The 22360-nt window shown below is 43.6% G+C and overlaps 1 protein-coding gene across 6 annotated transcripts in view; it reads right to left on the bottom strand.

Annotated features, from left to right (window-relative positions):
• PIGN (phosphatidylinositol glycan anchor biosynthesis class N) overlaps positions 1-22360 on the bottom strand; it is a 105265-nt gene that overhangs the window by 28409 nt on the left and 54496 nt on the right. For all 6 annotated transcript variants that reach the window (XM_072034992.1, XM_038175620.2, XM_038175619.2 and 3 more), the window contains 7 exons: positions 19811-19889; positions 10987-11169; positions 7691-7827; positions 6559-6658; positions 6345-6437; positions 4665-4756; positions 1365-1476 (listed from right to left, as the gene is read on the bottom strand). In XM_072034992.1, the coding sequence (XP_071891093.1) occupies positions 1365-1476; positions 4665-4756; positions 6345-6437; positions 6559-6658; positions 7691-7827; positions 10987-11169; positions 19811-19889 (796 nt within the window). The remainder of the gene's footprint in view (positions 1-1364; positions 1477-4664; positions 4757-6344; positions 6438-6558; positions 6659-7690; positions 7828-10986; positions 11170-19810; positions 19890-22360) is intronic.

The raw sequence follows: 22360 nt of genomic DNA, 5'->3' as shown, positions 1-22360 counted from the left end.
CCCCTCTGAGTCTAAATGTTCTTCCTGCCCAATCCTTTCCTCACCCAGAGAGTGAATGATGGATCCCATATTTCTCACTCCTAAGAAAGCTATTGAAATAAAAACCTAATAGATAACAGCAACGAGATGTCATTATTGTAAAAATATCCCCTGATTAAGGAGCAAATTGAGGAGCTTTATGATCTTCTTACAGCTTGGGACAAAATCGAAGACGTTTCTCCCTGAACAAGCAGGCAGAACCTTTTCACCTAGTTAAGTATCTCAGGGCTCACAGAATTTCCTGCATCTCTGAAGCTGGCTCAAGAAGCATCTGGCATTACTCTTTGACTACTGAGCTAGTTCCTTCTCACTTGTGAGTTTCTCCACAAAGTTACACTGCTGAGATGCTGTCGCAGTTGTGTGGCGGGTTGACCTTGGCCCACCTAAGAGCACTCCCACTCCCCCAACATAAGTTGTTTCTGAGCTTTCCAGTGAGAGATCCACAGCTGAGAATATACTGGAAATGTCTGTCTTAAATGCTTAGGACAGGAACCAGTACTTCTTCTCCTAGGTTAAGCAGAAAGGTTAAGAGAAACCACAACATTTTAAGTATGTGCACGGTCAGGTAAAGGCATTTTAAGACTTCAATATTATTTCCCCTCCTCCTCTTAACCAATTTTAGCTCCATGCCTAAAAAGACAATATAATGAATGCATTGCTTAGCTCAATAGGAAATTCCAGCATACAAGTCATAACCAAGAAAGCTTTTAAGAAACACTGTTAGACCTAAAATAAAACCATTATCTTGTAACAAGTTTTTTAAAAAATGGGGATTGCAGACATGTAAAGTATTATTAAAATCTTAAAAGCTCTCTAGAACTTAATTAGCAACTAGTATGAAAAGATCTAGCTATTTTATTAAGCTGTGAAGAAAAATCTCATCCTTCATCTAAGAGAAGATTTAAAGAAAAGAAAAGCAGCTCAGTATCAGTCTCACAGTTGTTATTCAACAGCCACCCAGAAACTGGAAATAAACCCCTGAACCGGCAAGCTTGTCCTTAGTGTGCATGGACAGTCCTGCAAAGGTCATTGGGGTTAGATACACAGACTGAAGGCAGGAGTAGAGCATCAAATTCTTGGGGTAGAGCATCAAAATGTGCATGCACATCTAGGTACCAATGAGATTTTGGGAACACAACATTATGAGATTTAAAAATGTGTATTACCATGAGCATAGTCCTCTTGAAGACAGCTAAGGAGAAAACTCAGCAACAATCAATCTCCTTTTGAAAACTGTGGCTTTGGTAGGAAAAGGTTCTTAAAGTACACAAAGATTTACACCTAGAAACACTAACATTGAGAATTACTGTAAAGTAGCAACTGACCTGATAGAAATGTACTTTCATATCTTCATTATTTCTGTACTTATTTTCACTTTTACAAGACGATGCCAAGGAGAAGCCAGAGATCAAAAGAGTCAGCAAACCAGCTGCTATTCTATAAAAACAAAAGAACAATAAAATCCTTGGAAATACCACCAAAATTAACAGATCAGGACTTTTTCGTAGACATGTTCTTCACTAAGATGAAATAATTTGCTACAGTATCAAGACAGAATACATTAAAGGAACTTTAACATCTAGCTTTGGAAAAACAAAATTCAGAGTCAGGTACATGTTTTTTTTTTTGTGTGTGTGTGTTTTTGTTTGCTTGTTTTTTAAATACCAGGCTTGTCATCCACAAATATGTTCGTTTTGGGTAGTGGCAAAAATCACCATTTTGGCCACATACCTGCTTTGTTACCCACCATTTTTAGTTTTTCAATCACCACCATTTGCCTTTTGGCATCGCCATGGAGAGACTACTGACCAAAATGTCCATTTGTGACTGCTCTGCTCATAGTGTTGTCTCAGTCAAAACAAAAAAAAAAAGCACAAATAGCTCATATTCAGTAAAATCGGTCTGCTTAATTGTATTACAATAGTAATTTTCAGGTAATGATCTAGCCAATACAGTAACACAACTGCAGGCTATTCACTCACAGAATGAAGATTGGAAGGCACCTCTGGAGAGCAGCCTAGTCTAACTCCCTACTCAAAGCAGTGCCAACTTCCACAGGCTGCTAAGGGCAACGTCCACTTGGGTGTTGAATAATTCCAACAACAAAAACTCTACAACCTGTCTGGGCAACCTGATCCAGTCTTTGACCATTTTAATCAGTATAAAATTTTTTAAAAAGTTTCTTATGTTTAAATGGAATTTTGTGTACTTGGATTTGTGCCCATTTCTTGTCTTTTTGCTGGATACAACTGAGAAAAATCTGAATCTGTCATCTTTTGTCATCTTTACCCTTCTCGCCCGTTCAAGTATATACATACTTGGATAAGACCCTCCTGAGTCTTCTCCAGGATACCTGGTTTCAGCAACCAATCTCTCCTCCTATGACAGATGTTCCAGTACTGGCTCTGCAATCCAGATTTGTTTCACCAGGACTGGATAGAGAAGGATAATTTCCATCCCTGACTTGCTGGCAATGCTCTCCCTACTCTCCCAGGGCACCACTGCCTTTCTTTGCTGCAAGGAGCACAGTGATATCTCACGGTCAACCCAGTTAGCCCTCAGCCTGTCTAATGAATAAGGCTGTCACTCTTCAGGTGCAGGACTTCGCTTTCCAGTGACTTTGTGTCACTGATTACAACCCTTTGAACCTGAAAATTCAGCCGGTTTTCAGTCCACCTGACTGTCCACTGACCTAGCCTGTATGTTATCAGTTTTGTATGAGGATGTTATGGAAGACTGTACTAAAAGGCTTGCTACAATCAAAATAAACTGTATCCACTGCTCTCCCCATGTTCAGTCAGCCAGTCATCTCATCTTTGAAGGCTATCATGTTGGTCAAGCACAATTTCCCTCTCATAAATTCATGCTGACCACTCCCAATCAATTTCTTTTCCTTCATATGTTTGGAAATGGTTTGTTTCCAGGAGTAGTTGCTTCATGGCCTTTCCCAGTGATTGATGTGAGACTAACCAGCCTGTAGTTCCCTGGATCCTCCAAATAAAGTGTTCCCTTATGTGATCCGCTTCCACTAAGAGGAAGTTGTCCTTGCTCCAGACTTTCCTGCAGGTCCCAGGGGTCTAAAGGCTGTGGTTCCTTAAGGTCAGTCTTACCAATAACGACAGAAGCAAGGAAGGCCTTAGTCTGTTCCAAGTCCTTTGCCACCAGGTCCCCTGTCCCAGTGAACAGCAGGGGCCACATTCTCCCTAGTTTTCCTTTGGCTCCTTTATGGCATCCTAGCCCATCCTGCACGTTGAGGAAAGCATGTCTATGTTCCTCCTGGGTAACGCAACCCTGCGTTCACCTCTTGTGTGCTTACTTTTTATGAAGGAGTTTAGTCAGGATCACACTGTGCAAGTTTTATTAATGTCCTGAAGAAGCGCTGGCCTGACCTATAGTGCCAGTGTTCAAGAACAGATTTAATAAATGCACCCATTTCTCACTGGCACTCTAATTTCATCCTGTGGTATCTTCTCTTCCAGTATCTCCTTATCTTCAATATCATGAAATGTCACATAAACATATACTTTTAATTGCTGCTTCAAGGCTTTGCAATTTCAAAACTCCCTTGACAAGATTCAGACAGGTACAAGCTGTTTTAGAGGTACAATGTTTCATTAGAGAAATAAAAAGGAAGATGTACGGCCAGGGTAAGGTGAATGTAAAGAAGTGTCAGGGAGGAAGACTTGAAGGTAATTTAATTCCATTTTGATTTCTAACCCATGCTAAGCTGTTATAAAGAACAAAAAAGCTCACAACCAGCAGAAATACGTATCTGTATATACAGCCAAGAGATGGTACTACAGCCATCACTCATCTGTCTTGAATATTTCTAATATGCTCAAGCACCAAAGGTTTTCAATGGATAAATTTAAATTACAGTGAAAAATATTGCAGCAGAATGTAATAATAATTTTGAAAATATCTGGGCTCTTAATTCTATCTGCAGTCTTCTGTCAGACAGCAGCAGGAGCTCTTGCAGTCGAGGTCGATCCAAGTCTCCCTGCAGTAACTACAAGGATAGCACAAGCCTAACTCCTTCAGGCCAACCCACTGGACTGCATCCAGATAAAAGAGAATGCCTCTATGATGAAACAGTAGCACACAGTAGGAGAGCTCTCATGATCCTATTTGTTCTATTTCTCCAAATAACTCATTAATTACACAATGTTATTCAAAGACAAAGTATTTAAAATTAGATAGGGAAATTCAGAAAGATGCTGTCAAAGTAAACTGTTTTTGAATAAATCTTCTTATTCACAAGTCACTGCTATTTGCCATGGCTGTACCCCAGTGAAGCTCCTCCTTTAATGACAACTTTATTTTCATGTACAATTTGCAAATTCTGGTATTGTGAAAAGTATTTTCCTCCACAAGAAATCACAGAATAATGCAACAAGCAAATGGATTTGGCTTTCTTTGAAGTACTGCAAGAGAATTAAAAGTCTCTTCTCATTGACATTAGTGACTAACTGACGTCTCTATAATCACATCATTTAAATTCTGAATTTCAATATCTGTGTCAGCGGGCTTTCAATAACACAACTCCTCACATATATCAAGTCGGTCTAAATTTCAAATATCAAAGAGGGAAATAAAACACTTAAACAGCAAGACAAGATTCTTACACCAGAGGAATGTTCGGTTCTCTTCCTACAACAGGCATTAAAGGAAATACTGCCAGGAGTGCACACAGAACAGTCCATATCAATGTTGTAGTCTACAAGAAACAAAAACAAATGGGATTTTTGGAGGCCATGTGGACAGACAAAAAAAAATAATAATTAATTGAACTACCAACAGCTACAAGCACCTTCCAACAGACAAAAAAAAACACCTATCTATCAATAATAAGATTAACTGGAAAAGGCCACAAGCTCATTTGTATTACAGCGCTTTGATTTAATACAAAAAAGAAACTAATTCACACAGCTGTCAAAATCCCATCAAAGACAATAAGAATTAAAACTAAGCTTTAATTTTTATTCTTAAAAGCGCTGTCTCAAATTGTGGCCTTCACGCACATCACAGTCACCAGAAAGCCACTGAGTAACCTCACGAAGAAAGGAATAAAACCATAATCTCATCAGAAGTTTGCAGCAGCTAACTAATCGCCAATCTCTAGCAATATGCTAACATTTTTCAGTCTCTGAATCTGAATGCCATTTGATTTACCTACCATAATCACCCAACTAGTTCTCTAAATTCTCTGCTATGAGGGAAAAAAAAAAATCACAGGTGTTTTATTTTCAGTAAAGTCAGGAAGAGATACATCACTTAAGATTTTCAAGCTCATGTCAGGGTCTACTCCCTGAAAAGATATTTTCAGGGCTAGAAAGCATCTTCTTTGTACACACAGCTTTAAGACGTGTTACTTGATTACTGAGATACAATAAAAAAAGCAAAGAGAAGCCTACATCACAACAGTTCTTGCAAAGCACGAAAATTTGGGTACAAATTTTAATTTCAATTAAAATGCTAATGCTACTCCAGACCTCTAGGTTTTAGGTATTCTGCAAGGTAAGACAAGTTTCAACAAACTAATGGAACAGCTGTCTGTTATATTAAAGATTGTGCCACTTCACATCCTTATCTACCGAAGCAGAGGAGGTCTTTTCCTGTGAAAAGCAGTAGAGGAAGCTGCCTCTGAGGAACAATACATGCCATTTGACTGTGGACAATAAAGACATGACAAGCATTTTTTAGTTACTTCTTTTTTTTCAATTAAAAAAAATATATATTTCTTAAATGGTGGCATTTTCACCAGTCATGTATGTCAATGCTTTTGTCACTGTGACAATTCGATAAATGATGTGCACTTCATATGACTTTAAACCAACCATTTTTCTTGTCACTACCAACAGAAAACTGATAGCTAGCTCATAGCTATCCTGGAATGAGGACAAAAGCATGACACATGAGAGCGACAACCAGGATACTGGACTCCAGGAAAAAAACTAGAATTCTGTCAGGTTGTAGTCTAGAAAGATTACAACTGTTCTTGCCTAAAATCAGTGTAGACTAGGATGCATGACAGCTGTCAGTCAAAATGTTTGTCAAATCAGTTCTGATTCTTAACCAATCCTATTGCTTGTCTCGTATATGAGAATTCTATCCAAATCACATGAAATTCCCTTGCTTTGCTACATGCTGCTGATAGAGATCAGAGTCAGAGCATAACTGAAAAAGAATCAGAAGCAGCATTACAAAAGAGATGAATCCCAACATCCTAAGATGCAATCATCTGCCAGTCATTTAAAATGTTTTTGTTGTTGTTGTTAAGTAAAGCAATAAAAAACATATGGTACCTTTGCTTGAACCCACAGCTGTGTGATCACTGGCCAGCCAGCAAACACAAGAAGACCCACAGTGAGTGTAGCGCGGTAGAAAAAGCTGAAAACCTAATAAAGAAAATTCAACATAAGATTGAAAACCAAGCACATTAATAAAACCTGCAATTCCTCAAAGAGAGAAATGGTAGCAATGAGATACCCTGTTGATACATACAAATAAGATACTTACTAGTATTTCAATTCCCAGTATAGAAATCAAGATGAATCCTAGAGACTGACTGATTGGAAGTGACCGGAGATTTGCAGTGAGGTTTTGAATAACATGAAGTCTGTTCAAAACAATGGAACACAATAACCATTACTGTAACACAACAGAAATAATATAAAATTTTACTGCTTTGAAGGACAGGGGCGAGGGGTCAGAGCACAAGAAATGACCGAGGTATTGCAGATCCTGTCTGCAGCTAGAAATTAAGATTGGGTTATGGCCTGAGGCTCCTTCTGCCCAGTTTTATTTGATATAAAACCTACAAAAAAAAACTTCATTTTTTTCTCTCCCATTTCTGGCATATCTCCATGCGTATTTGGACAAGCTTCAGATTGCTTTTTATCCAAATTGACTCTGAGTTTATGAACATCTTTGGTTATGCTGTGCTTAATGTCCATCATAACTGATGAAACATTCACATGCTTTAGAGGGAAAAAAAAACAGTTATCTCTTCCAGTGTTTTATGAGGCAGCTCATTATCTAACTGCAGTTGGTCTCATTTTCCCTGAATAATACCTAGTTGGTATCTACAGAATTGCCAGTAGATTATGGAAGTAATAGAAAACAGAAAGGAAGAAGTCTTGTTGAACGTGAGGTATTTAGTCAAGCTAAAGCTAAACAAGACCAGTTCACTTCAGTATCAGAGCACAATCCTCAATATGACTAGCACATCTTCTCCAAAAGCAGCTGGAGTTTAGCACACCTAACATTCCCAGGATCAGACCATTTCAGAATAACTAAAGAAAAGGAACAACCCGCTCCATTTTACCCATTTTTGGTCAAGATTTTAGCACCTGTTTGTTCCAAAGTACTGAAAACATCTCATCTTGGAATAACATTAATTTATTTTTGCTAAAAGAAAAGATATCTTCTAGAACTGGCAGCTGCATTAGTCTGTTTGGAAACTGTTCTATATGTCAAGTGAAATATAAACCAGAGTACTCTGGAATGTTTCAGAAAACATTTCACCAAATTTAATTACAGTTGTATCTATTTTTCTTCCAAACTTACAGAAATAATTTAATTATCAACAAAAAGGACCCATAGACCTGGTTTTATAAAACATGATTTCTAAAACGTATTCTTTACTCACTCTCTCATAACTGCATACCATACGGGTACAGGCAACAGACAGTATATGTAGTATGTCCAAGGAGACGTTTGGATCAACAGGAAGAACGTTATCATCATCCCAACAAATGTAAAACCGTACAATAGCGCTGCAGATTCCTGAAAAATAAATGGTTAGACAAACATCACTAAAACAGCAATGAAATGGTTTAAACTACAAGCTATTTTCCACTTGTGGAGTTACACCCTAAAGCAAATGCTATGTTAGAACAGCCACTCAAGCTGCCTCATGTCTATGAATACAACTCTGGATGCTGTTTCCACAGACCAATTAAAAAGCTGCAGAAGGATTTGAAGATCTACTTCTAAATATTGCTCTATGTAGGGTCCTGCAGTAAAGTCTGCAGAGGCAAAGTGCACTTGCACAATCTGGAAGCCTAATGCGTGCAACACTATTTAAGTTCAACAGAAACTTGAAGTCCAGTGGAAGTCAGAGCATGAAGAGTCTTGGAAAAAAAAAAAAAAACTCTTAAATTTAGGTTCTAAAAATAGACTCGAAGTATAACCTTTTGAGTTCAAGTTCAGAGCATTACAGTCAAAGCATTTAATGAAAATTCCATTAGCACACGTCTCCTTCTCCTACTTGAGGCATTTATAAGAGAAACAAATTAAAATACAAGACATCAACTCCTACTGAGATCAGCTCTTCAGGATTTACTGGCAGCTACCGAAGGGAGATTGCCACTAGCCTTCCACAGCTAAGTTCCCCTACGTTACTCCTGATCCCCTGTAGTTTCCACCTTTGGGCATTAAGCTAAGCCAGCCCCAAATTCAATTTCCTGCTAACAAAGCAGAGATGAAAGCAAGGACGGTGGTGCAGGAGCTGCCCTGTGAGCCAACCCAATTTTTCCCAGTGCAAAGACTGATGCACCTGCTGAAGAGGCAGCACAGGCTGATGGGGACTAATCATCAGTTAGCAGCAGGCTCTCACTTGCACAAAGAAGAGCATTAAACAGTCAATCCATCCACCTTTTACTTGGTCATTGAACTACTTTTCTTTCTTCAGGTAAAGGAAGATTACATGCAAGTTTGAAATGAACAATTTTATCTTTTGGTATTGCAACTTGAGGTTGTGAAGGCAGCTTTAGCAACGGAGCAGTCCTCAGCACAATGGCTAGGTAATGACTGAAGAATCTGTTTTCTTTTAATAACAGAACTGCCAGTTCCTCTGAATGAGTTATTTCAAAGGATACATGACTATGCTAGATGTGCTGAGAAGACAAGACACTCAATTAGCAGGTCACATCGATGGGTTAGCAGTTTTTGTTCTCCTCCCCGCTGTAATTGACATAAAACTGCCCTGATCTAAGCTGACAGCAAATGCAAGTTCTAAATGATTTTTAAAATACAATTTCTGCTAAGATACGCCATTAAAGGAAAAAAAAAGTCACACAGAAAGCTGACCTAATGCAATTTGGTTCCATTTGTTTTAAATTTTACATTTGCTGACACGTACACAAAATGAACATGTATAGATATGATACACACACAATGGAATTTATCGTCGAACGAGTAAACCACACACAATCAACATTTTATTCCACGCCGAGATAAAGATTATACAATCCAATAGCTGGTCATGCATTGAAGACAGAAACTGATTTCACAATTTCTGTGAATGTTTAAAATTAGATTAAAAGTTTAGGCTTCTTACTAAGTGAAACAACACCCCACCCCAAAAGAAAAAAAAATGTTTTCTCATAAGCAGCATAAGAAGCCACAGGCTTTTATAGATGACATATACAGGACATGCAGTTTCATTATTCAAAGGCTGCTACTGGATTTTATACGGCTGTGCTTTGCGCAAAACTATTTGTCAATGGTAGATTAGTTTCTCAGCAATATTCTTTAAGTAGCTCTGATACTATCTGTAAAGCAAATAACTTCCATGTAAGAAGCATCAGGCTCACACTGTGACTCCCTAAATATATAGGGACACTAAAAAAAACAAAAAACAAACCAAAACAAAAACCTACAGAAAAGGGCCTGTTATAAAAACAGTGAAAAGAAAAATTCTACATGCAACAGAAGGAACCTCTTTTTTCCCCACCAGTGTCGCTGGCACAAGTTTTGCGTAACATTTTTGAGATTTTACCTGTTGAAAGTAACAAATTATTTTAGAAGTGAAATTTTATGTTGACTAAAAATACTACGTTTTTGCTTATGCTTTTAACATACCCAATATTCAGTCTAATTTTTGTAATTATTCTGTTCATATCTAACATAAGCATCTTGGACTATTTCTTCTAAGTTCTTTGATGAAAGAAAACCTAAGTAATGCAGTGCATCACTTATGAATATTTTCTGATTCGATTCTGTTTGATCATTTTCATTAAAAGCCAAGACTCTCATTTCAGCCAGTTGTAAAAACATCAAGATAGCACGATGGGAATTTTCTCAGAGTAATATACTGAAGGCAGTACAGATGCTACAGGAATACTCATTGCCAAATTAAACAATTTCTTTTACTCTGAAACAAATCCTTAAGTCTGGGAGGGTTTTTGTTTGTTTGTTTGTTTGTTTCTCTCCGTAAAGCTTTCATCTTCCCCTGGTGAAATGCTAGCTTTTACCTGGTTCTCCTTTTTGAGGTCTCCCTCTTCTGATGAATGACTGAAACAAAAATGAATTTCCTAGGATTTTGGACTTTGTGAAAAATCGAGCCATTATAACCTTGTTAAAAAGAGCTTCCTCTTTGATATTTTCTTCTCTACTCTTGCAAATCGTAAAGGGCAAGAGTGCAAGCTGACCTGTGAAACCACAGTTCACCTTTCAATTAAAACAGGTTATACATTTTAAAAATGCCATTAGAGAATTGCAAGGCTTCTGAAGACTGATTACCCACCACAACTGAGGACAGGAACAAAAAAATCTACATGCAAATTTTTTTGGCCCTACAGTAGAAAGCAAAAATCAAAATGGAAGCCAAAAGTCTGTATTGTTCATTGTATAACAATGCCCATTACTAGAGTGCTGACTTTATTACAGTTAGTTGAAAATTGACTTCTGGTTAAAGACAGATTCTCTAATAGCTTTTTAGCATTTAGTAAAATGCACAGTTGTAAGAAATAAACTCAGAAAACATAGTATTGCATATTCTGACTTGTAATGCATTGGAATACTGATCTGAATTAATGGTCCAAACAATAACACCAGGCAGGATTACAGCAGCTGTTTCCATTTGTGGTCAACAGAACAGAACAGTGGAATGTGTGCAGTTTCCTGAAAAAAGGGAGAAATCACTGTATATTTCTGACCTACCTTATTACTACTCTGGACAGTCTTAGTCAAATTGGTATGGGTCTTGACAATCACCAGAATCACGTAAGTCGTCCATCCCACGAAACCCATTGCGATACTTAGGCCCAGGAATAATCTGTCATAAGTATGGTAATACGACAGGCCTTCCAAAGCAAGGTTAATCAGGGTTTTGCACAGAGATACCTAGAGACAAAAAAAAAAATACAAGCAACAGTTTGAAGTAACGTAAGCTCCATACCACAAATCAACCCAACCAACAACTGCAGCTCAAGCAGTTCTGCCGTTCCTGGCACGTGTCCTCTGTACAACCAGGTATGGTGTTTTGGCCAACATCAACTACTGGAGTGTGCACTGCTTCAGACTCCTGTTGGACATAAAGTCAGCCATCACTTGGCTCTTTCACTACCCAACCAAGCCACAAAAGGCAGCACACCATCTATCTTGAACACCATCTATTATAAAGCATACCACTTGTTTGTCCCATCAGCATTTGACCTTTACAGGTGACCCCCTGAAAAAAAAAAACAGTCACAAGCTTCTGAGAGCACCACATTTAAATAGGAGGATGACTATGGATACAGATTATACTGGACTGTACTAAGTTTAATCACAAGTCTCTCTAGCTCACTACCTCCCTCACTGTGCTGACCCCAGTGATTTTCCCAAAGATGGGAAAAAACTGTGTAATTTATGGTCACAGAGGATTCTCTGATTAATGGAAAGATCTGTAAGGAAGGGTATAATAAGAGTTAAGCACACATCATGATGCTTCTTTATATGCCCAAGTATCCATTAAATACTTTGTTATTATTATAATTGTCTTTATTAATTCGCCTGGTTCTCAAGGCTAGGCACAGTAGTGGACATATCACATCCATCTCCCAGTAGAAACAATACTCTTTTCTCTTGGAGCACTCGATTTCCAGTTCCTGCTCAATTTGAGGAAATGTCCATCAGTAATGTGTCATTACTCCCTATGACCCACAAAGTACTAGGATATTTGAAAAAAGAAGTTCAGATCATCCTTGATCAGATAAGAGGTCAAGTACAAGGATAAGGGCAATAATATTTAACATTTGTCTCGCTGTCAAAATCCTTTGAGAAGCACTCTTACACATCAAACACTTGGAAGGGCACAAAGTTCCTCAAAATAAATGAATTATAGTGTGCTGGCATCACCTGCTTGCGGTTATCTGTTAAAGCAGGTGACAGAGATCCTATTAAACCAAAAAGTTGGGACAAAGTTTCAATCAACAGAAAAAAGTGTATCAACTATTGAAGAGCCTGATTAGTTAGTACTCAAAAAAGTGATCATGAACACATAGGGTACCTGAAGCAAACAAGGGGTAAAGTTTGTGTGTAAGAGGTCTCGAGTCCCTAGACCTCTAGAGCCTCTGAGCAAGCCCAAGTTCAGATGAAAGAAAGCTGGAGAGGGACTCTATCAGGGAGTTTGGCGATGGAGCAAGGAATAATGGCTTTGAACAAAGGGAGGGGAGATGGAGATTAGAAGTGATGTGAGGAAGAAATTCTTTATTCAGAGCACAAAGCGCACGTGGGCATTAGGGCTGAAAATACACCTTGCTTCTGTTCTTGTCCGTAAAGAATAGAATAAAATTACATAAAAACTGGTGTTAACAATAAACCCAGGGCACAGGACGGGAGGTGCAGGGCAGTCCCTGTGGCCAAGGTACAGCCTTTCTCTTTGGCAAACCAAATGGCCTGGGAGAAACAGCCTCAGAAAAGGGGTCCTCAGCCCCCCCAACCCTCCTCGTCTACATGAGGGCATCTTCCAGGCTGCTCCCAGCACAGCCACCTTTGGCCACACGTGGACCACTCCATCGCAGGGGCTTGCTGAGGTCACAATGGCCACTGCTGCCTCGTGGGCCCTATAAAAAGGCCCCCCTGCCGCTGGCCTGCCACTCGCTGAGCTTCGAGGCCCCCTGACAGCCAGCATCCGCGGCAGAAGGCAGCCCAGAAGCAGCAAGGCGAGAGGCGGCCCTCGTTGGTGTGAGGGGACGGCGATGCAGTCCCAGCAAGCACCAGCAAGGAAGGCAGCCGAGAAGAAGCGTCACGGGCAGAGCACCAGCGGCACAGCAAACACCAGTGCCCAAGGCCACTCTGGCGTGCAGCCCAGTGACAATTCCAACTGGTTCCCTTGGCACCACAACCATGCGGGGAACAGGCTGGCCCCTCAGCCATCCAGCCACAGGGGGCCTGGGCTTTCCCAGTGGTGCAACGGCGGCGCAGGGCCAAGGCAGCAGGAGCAGTCCGACGGCCACAGGGAGCACAGGCATGCCTACCATCCCTACCACGGCGCGGGACCCAGCCAGGCCCATAAACCGGATGGCAGCGTCGGATCCACGCACGGAAATCAACCCGACAGTGGACGCAGGCGTGGAACTGAACAACCCCGTGGTTCGGCACCCCGGCCTGGAAGACATCCTGTTTGGGCAGTCCTGCGCAAGGACTGGCTTAGGCTTCTGACCAGCACCGAGGAGCCCATGGAGGTGGATCCTCCACAACACACGGAGGAGCCGATGGAAGTGGATCTGCCTCGGCCACAACAGATGTGGGACTCCAGCGGCGCGTCTTGGTTCTCTGCCTTGCGAGCACAGAAAGAGCGTCGCAGGAGTGCGCGGCCAGCCCCCTACTCATCGGCGCGCGGGCTCCATCCCCAGCGTTAGCTCGGAGCCCCCAGACACCACGGACGTCCTGCAGGCTTACCTGCAAGGCGTCCTGGCAATAAAGAAATCTGTTGCCAATGCTCAGGAGTTGTGTGAGTGCTGATAGTGCCTATCCCCCAGCCCTTGTGCCAGAGGTGGCAGCCCTTCTGCATGGAGCCTCCAGGAACAGCACAAGAGAGGACCCAGCTTCCTTTGGGCTGCTGTGCTGGGGTGACAGGAGGAGTCCCCAGGGGCCACCATGCACCTCTACCATTTGTGAAAGTAGGCTGAGGGGTGAAAATAGGAGTGTGTAAGTGATTAGAGGTGGCTAGTTTCTTACCCTAGGAGTGAGTTTCTCTTCCTGAGTACTTGGTAACGACAGACGTCGAGAAAGCTGAGGTACTCAACAACATCTTTGCCTCCATCTGCACTGGTAGGCAGGCTTCCCAAGTCTTTCATTTCCCTGAACCCATAGATGGAGGCTGGGGGAGCAAAGTCCCACCCACTGCAAGCGAAGAGCAGGTTCGAGACCACCTGATGCATCTAAACAAAAGGTACAGGTCTATGGGACCTGATGACATGAATCCCAGGATCCGGAGGGAACTGGCTGATGGAGTTGCCAAGCTCTCCACCAGAGTTGCCACTCTGAGCATAAAGTTTGTGTATAAGAGGTCTCAAGTCCCTGGACCTCTAGAGCCTCTGAGCAAGCCCAGGTTCAGACGAAAGACAGCTGGAGAGGGACTCTATCAGGGAGTGTAGCGATGGAGCAAGGAATAATGGCTTTGAACAAAGGGAGGGGAGATGGAGATTAGATGTGATGTGAGGAAGAAATTCGTTATTCAGAGCACAAAGCGCACGTGGGCATTAGGGCTGAAAATACACCTTGCTTCTGTTCTTGTCCGTAAAGAATAACATTACATAAAAAACTGTGTTAACAGTAAAGGAAGGGCACAGGATGGGAGGTGCAGGGCAGTCCCCGTGGCCAAGGCGCAGCCTTTCTCTCTGGCAAACCAAATGGTCTGGGGGAAACTGCCCCACACAAGGTGCCCTCAGCCCCCCCCAGCCTTCCTCCATGTGAGGGCATCTTCCGGACCACTCCCAACATAGCCACACGTGGACCACTCCATCACAGGGGCTTGCTGAGGTCACAATGGCCACTGCTGCCTCGTGGGCCCTATAAAAAGGCCGCCCTGCCGCTGGCCTGCCACTCGCTGAGCTTCGAGGCCCCCTGACAGCCAGCATCCGCGGCAGAAGGCAGCCCAGAAGCAGCAAGGCGAGAGGCGGCCCTCGTTGGTGTGAGGGGACGGCGATGCAGTCCCAGCAAGCACCAGCAAGGAAGGCAGCCGAGAAGAAGCGTCACGGGCAGAGCACCAGCGGCACAGCAAACACCAGTGCCCAAGGCCACTCTGGCGTGCAGCCCAGTGACAATTCCAACTGGTTCCCTTGGCACCACAACCATGCGGGGAACAGGCTGGCCCCTCAGCCATCCAGCCACAGGGGGCCTGGGCTTTCCCAGTGGTGCAACGGCGGCGCAGGGCCAAGGCAGCAGGAGCAGTCCGACGGCCACAGGGAGCACAGGCACGCCTACCATCCCTACCACGGCGCGGGACCCAGCCAGGCCCATAAACCGGATGGCAGCGTCGGATCCACGCACGGAAATCAACCCGACAGTGGACGCAGGCGTGGAACTGAACAACCCCGTGGTTCGGCACCCCGGCCTGGAAGACATCCTGTTTGGGCAATCCTGCGCAAGGACTGGCTTAGGCTTCTGACCAGCACCGAGGAGCCCATGGAGGTGGATCCTCCACAACACACGGAGGAGCCGATGGAAGTGGATCTGCCTCGGCCACAACAGATGTGGGACTCCAGCGGCGCGTCTTGGTTCTCTGCTTTGCGAGCACAGAAAGAGCGTCGCAGGAGTGCGCGGCCAGCCCCCTACTCATCGGCGCGCGGGCTCCATCCCCAGCGTTAGCTCGGAGCCCCCAAACACCACGGACGTCCTGCAGGCTTACCTGCAAGGCGTCCTGGCAATAAAGAAATCTGTTGCCAATGCTCAGGAGTTGTGTGAGTGCTGATAGTGCCTATCCCCCAGCCCTTGTGCCAGAGGTGGCAGCCCTTCTGCACGGAGCCTCCAGGAACAGCACAAGAGAGGACCCAGCTTCCTTTGGGCTGCTGCGCTGGGGTGACAGGAGGAGTCCCCAGGGGCCACCATGCACCTCTACCATTTGTGAAAATAGACTGGGGGTGAAAATAGGAGTGTGTGAGTGATTGTAGGTGGTTAATTTCTTACCCTAGGAGTGAGTTTCTCTAGCTGAGTAATTGGCAATGACAGACGTCGAGAAAGCTGAGGTACTCAACAACATCTTTGCCTCCATCTGCACTGGTAGGCAGGCTTCCCAAGTCTTTCATTTCCCTGAACCCATAGATGGAGGCTGGGGGAGCAAAGTCCCACCCACTGCAAGCGAAGAGCAGGTTCGAGACCACCTGATGCATCTAAACAGGTACAAGCCTATAGGACTTGATGACATGAATCCCAGGATCCGGAGGGAACTGGCTGACGGAGTTGCCAAGCTCTCCACCAGAGTTGCCACTCTGAGCATAAAGTTTGTATATAAGAGGTCTCAAGTCCCTAGGCCTCTAGAGCCTCTGAGCAAGCCCAAGTTCAGATGAAATAAAGCTGGAGAGGGACTCTATCAAGGAGTGTAGCGATGGAGCAAGGAATAATGGCTTTGAACAAAGGGAGGGGAGATGGAGATTAGACGTGATGTGAGGAAGAAATACTTTATTCAGACCACAAAGCGCACGTGGGCATTAGGGCTGAAAATACACCTTGCTTCTGTTCTTGTCCGTAAAGAATAGAATAAAATTACATAAAAACGGTGTTAACAATAAACGCAGGGCACAGGATGGGAGGTGCAGGGCAGTCCCTGTGGCCAAGGCGCAGCCCTTCTCGCTGGCAAGCCAAATGGCCTGGGGGAAACTGCCCCAGAAAAGGGGTCCTCAACCCCCCCAACCCTCCTCGTCTACATGAGGGCATCTTCCAGGCTGCTCCCAGCACGGCCACCTTTGGCCACACGTGGACCACTCCATCACAGGGGCTTGCTGAGGTCACAATGGCCACCGCTGCCTCGTGGGCCCTATAAAAAGGCCGCCCTGCCGCTGGCCTGCCACTCGCTGAGCTTCGAGGCCCCCTGACAGCCAGCATCCGCGGCAGAAGGCAGCCCAGAAGCAGCAAGGCGAGAGGCGGCCCTCGTTGGTGTGAGGGGACGGCGATGCAGTCCCAGCAAGCACCAGCAAGGAAGGCAGCCGAGAAGAAGCGTCACGGGCAGAGCACCAGCGGCACAGCAAACACCAGTGCCCAAGGCCACTCTGGCGTGCAGCCCAGTGACAATTCCAACTGGTTCCCTTGGCACCACAACCATGCGGGGAACAGGCTGGCCCCTCAGCCATCCAGCCACAGGGGGCCTGGGCTTTCCCAGTGGTGCAACGGCGGCGCAGGGCCAAGGCAGCAGGAGCAGTCCGACGGCCACAGGGAGCACAGGCATGCCTACCATCCCTACCACGGCGCGGGACCCAGCCAGGCCCATAAACCGGATGGCAGCGTCGGATCCACGCACGGAAATCAACCCGACAGTGGACGCAGGCGTGGAACTGAACAACCCCGTGGTTCGGCACCCCGGCCTGGAAGACATCCTGTTTGGGCAGTCCTGCGCAAGGACTGGCTTAGGCTTCTGACCAGCACCGAGGAGCCCATGGAGGTGGATCCTCCACAACACACGGAGGAGCCGATGGAAGTGGATCTGCCTCGGCCACAACAGATGTGGGACTCCAGCGGCGCGTCTTGGTTCTCTGCCTTGCGAGCACAGAAAGAGCGTCGCAGGAGTGCGCGGCCAGCCCCCTACTCATCGGCGCGCGGGCTCCATCCCCAGCGTTAGCTCGGAGCCCCCAGACACCACGGACGTCCTGCAGGCTTACCTGCAAGGCGTCCTGGCAATAAAGAAATCTGTTGCCAATGCTCAGGAGTTGTGTGAGTGCTGATAGTGGGACCTGATGGGACCTGATGACATGAATCGCAGGGTGCAGAGGGAACTGGCTGAAAGCCTCTCTCCATGCAAATTGAAAGGTGCTGGCAGCCGGGCGATGTCCCTGGTGAGTGGAAAAAGGGAAACATCATGCCCCTTTTTAAAAAGGGATGAGAAAGTCAGGTCATTTAGAAAGCAGAGGAACTCCTCCTGAGTCTGGGAGGAAGAAGAAGAAGAGATAGGCTACTCCAAAGTGGCTCGGCCATCAAAGGAACAGGAAGAGAAAGGGGGAGATATCATAAGGGCATCAAGAACTACCCGAGGCCTGTAAGAACATGAGCCTAACTGGGAATGAGTGGCAAAAGCACCCTACTGGGACTGGCCTGGATGCTCCGTGCATCCTTGGCATAGGCTGCCTCAGGAGAGGATATTTCAAGGGCCTTTTGTCTTCAGGGAGCCTATCTATGCAGGTGGCAGGCAGAGGTGGTTTTTCCCACTTGTTCGCTCCCCCTTTTCTCCTTCACCCACCTCTTCTCCTCCAGCCTAGTTCAGACAGCTCTTCATGTCTTTGAATATCCTGGGGATGTTCAGACCAGCCTGTTCTTACTGTAATGTCTTCTGAGTGCGCTTCAGGTACTGTGCAAGTTTAACCAGCTACTTAGGAATGGCATCCAGAGGTCTGTTCTGAGGCAGACCCCCAGACAGCCACCCCACAGGACTTGTCCAGCATGATGCCGGATGGTACGGAATATCTCTTGGGCCAGTTGGGGTCAGCTGTCCTGCTTCTGTCCCCTCCCAGCTCCTCCTGCATGCCCAGCCTGCCCAGTGACAGGACAGAGTGGGAAGCTGACAAATCCTTGACTCAGTGTAAGCACTGCTCTGCAACAATTCAAGCAAGTAGGAGACTTTTCTTCTCAGAAAGAGCAGACAGGCATTGGAACAGGTTGCCCAGGGAAGTGGTGGCATCACCATCCCTGGGGGTGTTCAAGGCAAGGTTGGACCTGGTGCGTAGGGACATGGTTTAGTGGGTGACATTGGAAGCAGGGTGATGGTTGCACCAGATGATCTTGGAGGTCTTTTCCAACCTTAATTTCTCTATGATTCTATTCTATGACCCAACACTCAAACTTGCTGGTTTGACTACTGAAAATGATTAAAATACATCCTGTAAGTAAACCTGTAACAGACATGCAGTAGTTGGAAATAAAAAAGATCTGTTCCCACACCATAATAGATCCTTTGATGTCAACTGAGCTATTTCCAATTTACAGTGATGTAAATGAAAAGGTACAAGGTATAAAATAGGTTTAGTTGTTCTGTGCATGAAACAGTAGTTTATAACCTTGAGAAACAAATTAAGAAAAAAAAAAAGAGCTGAACCTTAGCACATAACAGAATTATTCCTCCATGCATTTGCTAGGTTAAATGCAATCTTACAGATTCAACTTTTTCATGGGCTTTTTCACACAAAAGTCAGTAACTAACCTAAACCTGTTAAAATGAAAGTCGTCTTTGTACCATTTAGCTCTGCAAATTATGTCTGTGAATGTCAGAATACAAGCACTGGCAAACTGCAACCGTCAGGCACCCTGTCTCACTGAGTAGCAGAAAACACTTAGGAAGGTATTCAAGACTTGCAAAACACAGAATGATTCCACATAAAGCTCTCAGTTTCTCACAAAGTGAAATGCAAAATTAAAAACATGAACAGCTGGTTCAGGTAAGAGAAGTACAAAACAAAGCAGGGTCTACGACAGAGCAAGTCACCATACTTTTTCATGCAACTAGCAGCCTAGGAAGGATGATTATGATCTACATTCTTTAGTTTCTCTTTGAATTTACTCTTTTTTTTACAGTGGAAAAGATAAACATACATTGTGTGCTGCTATACTGTGAAATGGTAGCAAAAAGTTTAATAGCTATGAGAAAAAACTGAGTAAGTTAGTATTGTTCAATAGAGTTGATGTCATGAAATGCAAAACGTTGGAGACTTATAATGGGATTTTATTTGTGTTGGTAAGTGAGATGTGCATCAGAAGGACAAATATTTTCTGGTTTAAGTTAAACAAATCTAAATATATTTACATATAACAGAAGTTCTCAAAGTTTCTATAAGATCGATAGCAAAGGTGCACTTACCGCTTCATCGTATTTTTGCTGCTGAATATACAGTCTTGTTTTCTTTAAAAAGTTGATCTGTTCAGAATCAGAAAGTGGCCTGTCCAACAAAATAAACAGATATTAACATAAATGCTTCTTTTCATGAGCAGAGGAGGAGACAGAAAAACTTCACTTTGTAATCAAAAACAATTCTGGAATGAAATAAAACAAAACAAGTTTTCCAAATTTCATTAGGGGAATGCTCCATACCTCTATATTCATTTTCACACGAAAGTCAACACTGCTGCTGTCTAATTTACCCCAAGAACTTTGCATTAATAGACACATCTTTTATTCCCAGCTAATACTGCTGGTGAAAATTCTCTCCCTTTTGCATTATTATTGACCACTGCCCTGAACAAGAAGCACTGCATACATAAGAATTAAGCAAATTAACTGATTTGATGATACTTATGGCTGCAAGAAGTTTGAAAGCCTGTCAGCATAGGACAAATTGTTCAGGATCCACAATAGCCATAGATGATGCCTAACAATCTTTTATTAAAGAAAAAAAAAAAAGAAAAAAACAAAAAAGGAAAAAAAAAAGAAGAGTTTATCTCCTCTTCCAGGAAGCTGTTAACAGAGTCCCCATACCAGGGGATAGCACGATTACCTGACAGCACTGAGGCCTGTGGTAAAAATCTCTGACTTTAATGAGTTAGATAATGACCCGAAATCATTTCTACAACTCTTCCTTTACAGGACATAACACTGTGGAAGAACAAACCAGTCAACCAACCCCCACCGAACAGAGGAGGAAGGAGCTGAGTCCCTTGCTACTTTGTTCCAGGTTAAGGATGGCAGCAGGGCAGAGGATCCCCTGGGCAAATTGTCAGTCACCGGCCCTCTCAGCACCACAGAGGAAAATTGTCATGGGTCCCAACTTCATGATAGCTGATAAACAGATACAGGAAGGTTTTCCTTCACACCCTCCACAACGCTGCTGAGCCACAGCATCATCTTCGCAGCACCCCCAGCACGATGGCCCAGCAGTGTACCATTCACCCTTGCGCACACTCCTCCACACACAGAAATCCAAACTTCACGTTTCAGGCTGTGCCAAGTCCAGATCCACCCTTGGGGTCTCATTCCTTTTATTTTAATCAGCAGCAATAACCTGGGTGGGCACTCAGTTGAACCACGGGGGTCGTTTTTGATGTGATGGACCCACTGCCTGGAAACACTCCTGAGCATTTGATATGAGCTGTAGGAGCTACCACTGCCTGCCACCCAGAAGCAGCTGATGCATCATCAATGATGCATACACACTATCTTTTGAGCCATGAAACTGATGTGAAGGATTCTGTGATTGACCAACCTGATTTTTTTTTCTTTTACTATTACTAATAGTACCCTGACGTGTTTTGCTGGATTGCTTTGATTTCAGAGCACAGCGGTATTGAGCAGGAGTCTTCTAAAACATATAAGATAATAGCAGCAAAATATCCATCTTTTGAAAAAGGTAAATAACTAGCTGCATTTAAAATGTTCAGCTGTTTTAAATCTAGAAGAATCTAAATGTGTTGTTATCTGTAAACGAGAAGGAAGTGAGAGGCCCCATGGAATTCAATACACTCAGTAACAGAAAAGCAACAGAGGAAGAAAGGCAGATGAATGAAATAGTGGTAGTGAATATTTAATCACCTTAACTTTGGAGGGGAGGGCAGAAGACTTCAGAAAACAGCCTTGAAAAGTAGCAGAGTGAATGCTGGTTGTTTCTGCACCTTCATGGTATGTCCCGATGAACATCAACCCTACAGCTCCAAAGGCCAAGGGCTACCAGCACGTAGCCAGAGAGCGTGCACCAAGGCTGGTGATAATTCAAGGAGGAATCAGTTCTTCAAGCAGGCTAACAAGATGCTAGCACTGCCTCAGAGAAATCTTTGATCTATCTAGTTTTGCTAATGTTTTTGGCAGGGCAAACTGCCAAAGGAACCAAACCCACGTGGCAGTTTCCACCTTGTGAATAACAGGAAGAAGAAGTGCTAATTTTTAGGTAAGGATTTAAAGAATCTGGAATAAATATTAAGCAGCTTCATTTAGAACTTCAATTCATCCAAAGGGTTCCTATGTGAATTGTCTCATTTTTATTGTTTTATATGTATGCTTTCTGACAATTTTATCTTTCTAATATTTAATGCAAAGGTTTAATATGCTAGAAAAGCCTTATTTTTACCTTTCACTCTCTGTTCTTTCCTACAGTCATTTAGCTATAAATCCCTTAATTATCTTTTTACTCTCGATGAACCATTTTAATATTAACGAACAAGTTACAGTCTTTACCTATTCCTTCTTAGATGACAGCTCCTGGGATCTCTGCACGTGGAACGGCGTAACAGACTAAATGTTTTTTTAAGCAGAAAGGTTCAGGAAGTCAAATGCACAATGCAATTATTATGTCAAACGGGGTTGCCATTAGCGAGTGCGCAGTTAATTCTCAATAGCTACCATCGTACCACACATTTTTACCTTACTTCCATACGCATGGATTTCAAGGTACTGACAGCACAATTATGTATGGATTACTTC

The sequence above is a fragment of the Anas platyrhynchos genome, chromosome 2, assembly GCF_047663525.1.
Source record: "Anas platyrhynchos isolate ZD024472 breed Pekin duck chromosome 2, IASCAAS_PekinDuck_T2T, whole genome shotgun sequence".
In the NCBI taxonomy this organism is placed as follows: Eukaryota; Metazoa; Chordata; class Aves; order Anseriformes; family Anatidae; genus Anas; species Anas platyrhynchos.
Note: the sequence above shows the minus strand (reverse complement) of the source record. Positions and strands in the feature narration are given on the sequence as shown.